The sequence below is a fragment of the Temnothorax curvispinosus genome, unplaced genomic scaffold (genome assembly GCF_003070985.1).
Source record: "Temnothorax curvispinosus isolate PA1 unplaced genomic scaffold, ASM307098v1 QBEX01000567.1, whole genome shotgun sequence".
Classification (NCBI taxonomy): domain Eukaryota; kingdom Metazoa; phylum Arthropoda; class Insecta; order Hymenoptera; family Formicidae; genus Temnothorax; species Temnothorax curvispinosus.
In genome coordinates this window covers 1-9,231 of record NW_020210347.1, presented here as the reverse complement: position 1 = coordinate 9,231, position 9,231 = coordinate 1, and the positions used below count along the sequence as shown (strand labels likewise).

Here is a 9,231-nt window from a genome sequence, read left to right as displayed (position 1 = left end):
GAGAAGCGGATGACATTACCGTCAGTATACCGTTCAGCATCGAATTTTATGTACCGTTGCGTGCAATCAGGAAGAATCAAGATCACTATTATCTTTAGCTACTGACACATTGATAGCGGAAGTTCCGGAAGCAACCGAGAACACGACGGATATCAACTCGGAATTGACAATCATTGTGAAAGAATAGAAAAACGCGTCGAAAGTGCTTGCAGACGAAGAGTTACCAGACGAGAAGCTGAGGCGCCGACGAGAGCGCCCTGGAATGGAGTGGCGCCCCCGGAAGGAGCGGGGCACGTGCGGCCTAGGCGCAGGAAGCGCTAGGATCGGCAATCCGGTCGAGCGACACGCCACAGCGCAGGCGCGGGGAACCGGCGCGATCCCGGCAGGCTATCGTTTCCGAGACTGTCGTGCCGGCTAACGAGCGGAGAGCATCTCCCGGAGGACGAGCTGCCCGGACTACCGGAGGGACGACAACGATTTGTAAGGTCACCACTCTGGCGTCCCCGCGTTAAGAGAAGAGGGTTCGCTCGAGGCATCGGCCCGTGGCACACGTGGGTTACCGGAGTGCCGCAGGATACCTGTGGACCGAGTTAGAGCGTGCGATACCTTGCGCTCGCCTTAAAGTAGAGTCGTGTGGAAAAAGTGCCAGGGCCTTGCCGAGAGTGAGCTCTCTAATGCGTAGAGACCATTTGTGTCCTCCCCGCGAGCACCGCCACGGCCGACAGTCGCTTGGCGTTGAGATGTGTGAATCGAAGTAATCGTGTCGCGTTTATGTAGCTTCTCGTCGAATTAATGTAAGTAATCGTATCGCGTTATTCGTAATCGTGTCGCGTTTCATTGTGATAGAGTTTATGTTCGTAATCGTGTCGCGTTTTGGCCATATTATTTAAGCTCGTAATCGTGTCGCGTCTTGGCCATATTAACGAGAGTGATAATGAGAGTGATGTCTTGCGTGGCGATAACGGGAGCGAGTTGTGCGGGTAACGGCGAGCCGCGAGTGGTCATGTAATTTGAAGGGCACTCGCCCTCGTACTTGAGTAACGTATCCGGGCCCTCGAGGACGGCGAATATTGTGTTTGGCGGGACGGAAAGATCGACGGGATCGGCGCGGGGCCGCGGAATCTCCGTGCTTGCGAGAGAATTCGGGATTCGCGTGGCAAGCCGCGGGATCGTCCGCGATACGAGTCCTTATTTCGTGTTCGGGGGCAATCGCCGGCCAGCATGGTCGACTCGGCGAGATCGCCCATAATTTTTGCGTCGTGCGGAATCGAGGTGGCCCGGGTGCGCGTTGAGGGAGCAACCGAGGGTGCGGCGAGTCGGTTCGTCGGCCTCGTGGCGTAAGTTCGTTGTGAGTTTGAAGCCAGGTACCGCGATACCTGAGTCGGAATCGTAATTGTTTCGTATGTCAAGCTTCGTGTGTTCGTCTGCGTTTATATGTTGCGTTACAGGGTGAAAGATTCGACATTACCGCGTGCACTTATTGCGTTTGCGGCATTCGTGCGTCAGCCTATCCGACATTTTTGCGGTAGGACGAGAAACTCAGACCGATTATATTGATATTATCTGACCAAATATATTCAGTTATTATTATTTATTTCCTGGTGAGTGTGATTAATTGTGTGACGCCTCTCTCCAAATCCCCTGAAAGAGCCCTACGCCCTGAGGTATTGCCGGAAATATCGCGTCAGGTATATTAGTGTACGGTGGTGCGATCCGTCGCACCTGGCGCCCAATCTTTTGCAAAATGTATTAAACATTCGGCAGATATAGCAGAACGAAGGACCAATCCCAGGCTTAGAGCCAAAATGGAAAACAAAAAGGTAAAAGAATCTTTATTTAAAAAACAGATTTTCCATTTTTTGTGGATCTAAGTTTTGCTGAATTTATAGACGACGAAGGATTTTCGTATCTCGAGGGGCCAAATAAGTTGGAACATATAAACTTCCGGTACTTAAATATAACAACTGAACGTTGTTGCAAAATACTGCAAAATAATCAACGGTTACGTGAGATTACACTTCAAGGAAACATTATAATTGATTTTATTATAATTGAGTTGGCAAATTCGTGTCCCGACTTGGAAGTAATAGAGTTGGGACAATCGTCTAGTAACGAGGCAGAACTGGAGGGATGGGATCTTACATTACAGGGTGTTTATGCTCTCGAGAACTGTAAGAATTTACAAAAAATGACCCTTGATGAAGAAATAAAAGAAAATGAAAAACCAAAAAACAGTAATAAGCCATACAAAACGTATAACAGGTACACGCCCGAACGGAAAAAAGAGCGCTAAAAGACATAGTAGAAAATAAAATGCCATCTAAACGAGCGGCAAAAATACATAAAATCACGGAAGCCGTCCTTATACAAAGAGGCCAAAAAATTGAGAAACGAGCAAAAGAAATGAGCTAAATGATATAAAAAGATATATTGAAAAAAATACTTGTGCCGGATCAGTGAAAACCGCTATTATAGTGATCTGGGTAATATCGCTACTTTTTGCCCGCCCTGCCTGAGCAATATTCTGTGCCGGAATTACATTCCCGATGAGCGATGAAGGAAGCGATACGACGCCTACACAGGAGAGGACGAGACGTCGTCTGCCACTGCTAGAATTGCGAGGCCACATCGCAGATGGTTATTCATTTAGGCGTATACCACAGGCGTATACCGCCATGGCGACCAATAATGGCACCAAGAAAAAAGTACTGCAAGAACAATTGGCTGAAAAGAATAAGCAGCCAAAAAGACCTGCTTTAAGCACAGTGACAAACGATAAAGATTTACCACCAAGAAGGACCAGTCCCACAGGCTCAGGGCCAGGACAGGGAGTGAAAATAAGGAAGACAAAGGGACATTGTTTGAGACCACGATGAATTTCTAGCATTACATGTACCTATGAATTTCGCGATATTCTTTTGGGATCATTATAGCCTGGATCGGTTGTCAAATCAAGCATTCTGGAAGGTTCGCATATTTTTTTTCAAAATTTGTTTGCACCGCCTGCCTACGATTCGGTTATGAAAAGTAAAATCTTTTATAAAATTATTTAACATCAAACAATATCGAGACGGGTTTGATTTTAATTACCTGTACTAATATTGCAGCTAGTGATAGGAGTATTATTGACCCAAAACTCCCAAGCTTGACGACCAATTTCAAGTTTAATGTCTCCTCCGAAAGATAGCCCAGTTTCTCCGCACGAGTCCCACTCGCGTGCGGGAGGTGCAGTTTGGAATATAAAAATTCCTGTGATCAGGTAAATTCGAACCCGGTTCCTCGAAGTTACAAGTCTGGCGCTTTACCACAAGACCACGCTGCCACCTTTCTTAATAATTGCGGCAGGCGTTTAACGCATTTATGTTTGAGTGCTTGCCGCATAGATGATATGTCAATAGTAGAATTAAATCCTGTCCTACTGTCGCGTGAAATTTCAAAGGCATGTAAAAATTTGAAAGGTATGCTGGCGAAATGGCGTAACGGTGCAACGTCCAGTCGTCAAATGTCACTATCAAGTGACTTTAAAGGCGCGTCCATACGAGGATTTGGGGGATTTGATAAACGCGATCCGCCAATCGCGAGGTGCCGAGAAGCGCCGATCGTTGGCTGAAATACTAAAGGATGAAATTTAATACCTTGGAACGATTATAAAGCATTTTAAGAAATTCATATTTTTTTATGCTTAGGGACACAAAAATGGCGGAATTGGGGAAGAGAAAGAAGGAAGGGCGTCTGCGAAGGAAGATAAACGCGTCGCTGCGATTACATGGTCGACATCAATTTGTAAAACAGAAGCAAGTAGTTATACAATATATTGAAATAAACGTCTATAATTTTATCTTCTTACTCATTTCATTTTATTTTCATTCGCTACATATACGTGGCCTAACGCGATGAAAGCTGAACTCCATCTTGTCAGGAAATTTTTGCGCGATCGCCGAAGCTTTAATTCGCTCGCGCGGAAAATGCTGGCGAAATGGCGTAACGGTGCAACGTCCAGTCGTCAAATGTCACTATCAAGTGACTTTAAAGGCGAGTCCATACGGGGATTTGGGGGATTCGATAAACGCGATCCGCCAATCGCGAGGTGCCGAGAAGCGCCGATCGTTGGCTGTTGGCCGTCGTTGTCGTACAGCGAGACTCTCATGAGAGACGAGCATGAAATTATTGAAATTGTAAATTGTACCCGTAGAAAGCCAGGGAGTACAAACTCCCACCTTAGAAAGGGGGTCAAATATACCGTGGCGCGATCTGTGCCTGATCCCAGGACAAAGTGAACTAAAATCAGTCACGTGATGAAGAGTGGGGATGCGTGCGCCTGATGTCAATTATATAACGTTAAACATCAAACAAATAAATGTATTAAACATTCGGCAGATATAGCAGAACAAAGGACCAGCCCCAGGCTTAGAGCCAAAATTGAAACCGATAAGGTAAATAAATCTTTATTTAAAAAACAGATTTCCCATTTTTTGTTACAATTTTTTTTATTGTTTTATTTCAAGAAGATAAAGAGACAAATAATACTAAAGAATCAAAAGATAAATGCGTGTAACAGGTCAAATTTTTTATTAGAAATGTATAAATGTCACAGGGATTTCGTGTAAATTTTTTTTTGCAATATCTAGGAAATCTACAAAAAACCGAGATATCGGGGAATGAATGAAATAAATTATTACAATAAAGATAAATTTATATAAATATATTTGTATTTATATAACATATATAATATATTTATAAATATAAATTAATAAAAATTTTAATTCACAATTTCACTGACAGAACCTTTTAGGATTTTGCAGAATAGGTATTAAGTAAGATTGTTTAATTTGTATTCACTCTACATTATTCTGATTTTTTGTGGATTCTCCAAAAATTTTGTAAGAAAAAAAAGAAGAAAAAAAAACCCCGAGTTACACGAAATATCCCTGCGTATATAAATTGACAAATTCAAAAATTAATACGTTAAGAACAGAAATAAAATTATTAAGGAGTTTGTGCAATACTGTCTTTCAGATACATTCACTATGAACAAATTGAGATACGGTTACCGTATCTGAAGGACGGTATTGCAAAAACTCCCCTATTCAGATCACGGTTAGATGCGAAAGGAATGCGGAAAAACACACGACAGAGTCGTGTTCCTCCAATCATATCAATTGAAAAACAACAGCGAGTTCGGGTCAACGGAGTTCGGAAAACGTTAAGGTCTTTCTACATAGAAGTTGTAAGTCGTAAGAATTGGCCAATCACAGCTCATTATTCTTCGACCGCAAGGAGAATAATGGACTGTGATTGGTATTGGTCAATTCTTACGATTTACGATTTACGATGTAGAAAGACCTTTAGGTATTTCGTGGTATTTCGGTCGCGCGCTCGTTTGTTTTGAACGCGTCGTGCCGCGTACGATCGCGCCGGAAGGACAAGGACAAGGTTGCCGTTTCTTCATTCGCTCAACGACGCTCGAACCGGCAGTAGTGTTGAGTAGTGTCGCGTATTTGTCGTTCCGCATTATAAGTATCCTGGTATTCGATCGAACGATTGACGCGCGAGTAAGTGATTGTTGTCAGTGATGAACACCTGCAGCTTGCAACAATGTTAACATTGACTAAACGACGAGTCGTTCGCACGACGATGAAATCGCGTACGGAACGGACGTCCGTAGGATATAAATCTTATAATAGGTATACTCCCGAGAAGAAGAAAAGAGCTCTAAACGACATTATCCAAAAAAAATGTCAATAAAAGAAGCAGCAGAGCACCATAAAGTCTCGACAGACACCCTATATAAAGAGGCGAAAAAATTGAGCAAGCAAAAGAAATGCGGATAAAACTAACAATTAATTTAAAATTAAAAATTTTTTTTTATAATCAATATTATGTACGATTTATTTAATACGTTTTATTTGTTAATTTTTAAGGTCAACCAATTAGAAAAAGATAAAAAAAAAAGACCCGACCAATTGGCTGAAAAAGCCAATCATCAAGATAAAAAGTCAGCTTTAAGAAGCATGACCAATGATAAGGGTGAGTAGAGGCTCTATTTGTAAATCCAATTGAAAGAAACAGGGCTAAATAAGAGCAAATTCGATGTTACTAATGATTGAATAAATCTCTCGCATCAAGAACAGCGAATTATTTCTTTCAAAGTTTTCCACATTTTGTAGGATCACTCCTATTAAATATGGCAACCAACGGCGCCATAAAAAAGGTGCCAACAAAAGGCGCAATTAAGGTACAACTTTTTTTTATTAAATACAAAGAATGAATATTTCATTTCTACTAATACCTTTGCAATGTCAATTTTCAGAGCCAAGAGGATGACACAAAAAGGCGAAGCCCGAGGCTAGCTGCCTTAAATAAACAAAAGGTAAAGAAATCTTTATTTTAAAAACAGAGTTTCCATTTTTATCTTATGTCACAATCTTTTTTTCAGACACAAGACCAAAATAAGGAAACCGCGAGAGCCCTGAAAGATATTATAAATACCCGTAAGTAGAGGCTTTGTAAATCCAATCGAAAGAAACAGGGCTAAATAAGAGCCAATTCGCTGTTACTAATAATTGAATAAATCTCTCGCATCAAGAACAGCGAATTGGCTCTTATTTAGCTCTGTTTCTTTCGATTATATAACGTTAAACAAACAAATAAATGTATTAAACATTCGGCAGATATAGCAGAACGAAGGACCAATCCCAGGCTTAGAGCCAAAATGGAAAACAAAAAAGTAAAAAAATCTTTATTTAAAAAACAGATTTTCCATTTTTTGTGGATCTAAGTTTTGCTGAATTTATAGACGACGAAGGATTTTCGTATCTCGAGGGGCCAAATAAGTTGGAACATATAAACTTCCGGTGCTTATATATAACAACTGAACGTTGTTGCAAAATACTGCAAAATAATCAACGGTTACGTGAGATTACACTTCAAGGAGACATTATAATTGATTTTATTATAATTGAGTTGACAAATTCGTGTCCCGACTTGGAAGTAATAAAGTTGGGACAATCGTCTAGTAACGAGGCAGAACTGGAGGGATGGGATCTTACATTACAGGGTGTTTATGCTCTCGAGAACTGTAAGAATTTACAAAAAGTGACCCTTGATATGTAAGTGTGTGTGCTACATTTTCTTTTAAAATACATATTATTGTATTCTTTATTGAAATTTGTTTACTTCTCTTGCGAGCATCTTAAGAGAATATTATATATTTATTAATTTTACATTATTAATGCCAGTAGTAATGCCTTATCTATTCAATCAGTTACTTTGTTAATCTATTCCACAAAATGCATTGTCTTTTTGTTTTAATCTCCATCTAGAAATATTGTAAAGTTATATTATAATATTTAATACACACATATATTGTATATATAATCTGTATATTATATTCTTAAATGTGTTATTAGTGTTGCAGCAACAAAGAAAATTAGATAATTAAATGCAAAACATATTTTCTTTGCACAATATCTTTATTCAATTAAATATCTTTCTTATAGGGTGACTCTGGCGGTCCATTGGTTCAATTAGAAAATAACACTCCCACTCAAGTCGGTATCGTTTCATGGGGAGTTTACCCGTGCGGTGTCAATCGCATGCCTTCGGTCTATACCCGTGTAGCTTCCTACATCACTTGGATTAAGTCGAAAACGTCGCTTTAATTAATATTAACTAATATTAATAATATTATTAATTCAGTATCTGTTACTGATTAATTTAATAATTAATATTGTATTTTGAAACATAATTTTATTGATATTTTATTACAATATTTCTAATTAATAAATTAAAAAAAAATCGCGCGCGTGCTAACAACTATTAAAATTAGCTAATAAATACTGAGAACAATATTGTTACATTTTACATAATGTTAAACTGTTAAAAATAAAAAAATTATTATGCATGATTAATCACAATTTGTACATTCTTTATTTAAATCCTAAATAAAAAGAGGAAACAATTTAAAAGATGGTTAGTAACTTTTTAACCTTCTGTCTATAAATGTTAAATATCAAAGCTTCGATCAAATTCTTGTTAAGAAAAAACTAATTGCATTACTTTATTATTTTAGTTTATTTTCTTACATAAGTATATTGTATAATTTAAATATCTAATTTAAATAACTTAATTCTATAACATATTTTAGTTCTTAATTCTGAGCTTGTTCACAAGATTGAAGAAAATTAAAGTATTTATGCATAAAAAGGGCCTCCTCTCCGATTTTAATGACCTTGACATATGTTGTCAAAATCACCCTCCTGAGTGACCTTCAGAAGTTTTTAGCCGTCGGTCGTTATTCGTTAAAAAGTTATTAACAAAAAAAGTTTGAAAAATATAGCAATTATTTTAAATACTGAGAGGCATAAACGACTAATATTACGTTTTTTTCTTAAAGCAGAGAATACTTTATTTCACGAGAAAGTCGCTGCTTTACCAAAACACAACATTTAAAGCAGTAAATTGTTGATAAATTGAAGTTTTTTGTTAAAGCAGTGCAGAGAATATTTTATTTCGCGAGAAAGTCGCTACTTTACCAAAACACAACATTTAAAGCAGTAAATTGTTGATAAATTGTATATTGAATATATATGAGTATTGGAAGGCATAAATGACTAATATAATGTCGAAATAGTTCACGCATATACTTTCCACGCGAGACGAGTTATCACATGGGTTCGTGGCGCGCTTAAAATTAATTTATATTTATACATATAAATTATATTGTACATAGAATTTAACGATTAATTTGCTCTTATTTGTAAAACAGATATTACCGAATATAATTATTTTTAATACTTGTTATTTTAAAATAGTTTAAAAACTTTTGGTGGTAACATTTTTAAGAGTATTTTAAGAATTTTTAAAAAATATGTTTAAAAATGTTCTTCTTTATCACCCAGACAATATTTTCTTAAATATTTGAAATATATTTTTGAAATATTAATTCAAATCTATATATTTATTGTTTTATAATCTTGTTCTAAAATATTTAAAAAATATTTTAAATTTATTATTGGTTCTGTAATCTTTTTTCAAATATTTTTGAAATATTATGAAATATTCTTAATGTTCGAGATCGTGATAACCGCATCACGAAAACCGCGTTCGGTTGCGTGTCAACGCGAGCACATCTTCAATAAAATATTCGCTTAAAATTTCGCCAATCCGCAGTGCTAATATTCAATATAGCATGGATCTTTCGTTATTCGCATTCTGGAAAATTCTCTAACA

The 9,231-nt window shown here is 37.9% G+C and overlaps 1 protein-coding gene across 1 annotated transcript; it reads left to right on the top strand.

Annotated features, from left to right (window-relative positions):
- Window positions 1-6,011: 6,011 nt before the first annotated feature.
- LOC112456012 lies at window positions 6,012-6,971 on the top strand. The gene is made up of 6 exons (XM_025018285.1): window positions 6,012-6,027; window positions 6,168-6,235; window positions 6,311-6,370; window positions 6,437-6,491; window positions 6,672-6,727; window positions 6,797-6,971. Exons 1-6 carry the CDS (start codon window positions 6,012-6,014, stop codon window positions 6,845-6,847), a joined length of 306 nt encoding a protein of 101 aa, XP_024874053.1. The 3' UTR covers window positions 6,848-6,971.
- The last annotated feature ends 2,260 nt before the right edge of the window (window positions 6,972-9,231 follow it).

Coding starts and splice junctions, on each gene's coding strand:
- LOC112456012 (XM_025018285.1), top strand. Junction 6,371..6,436: donor CTGCCTTAAATAAACAAAAG/GTAAAGAAATCT, acceptor TCTTTTTTTCAG/ACACAAGACCAAAATAAGGA. Junction 6,728..6,796: donor CCAAAATGGAAAACAAAAAA/GTAAAAAAATCT, acceptor CTGAATTTATAG/ACGACGAAGGATTTTCGTAT.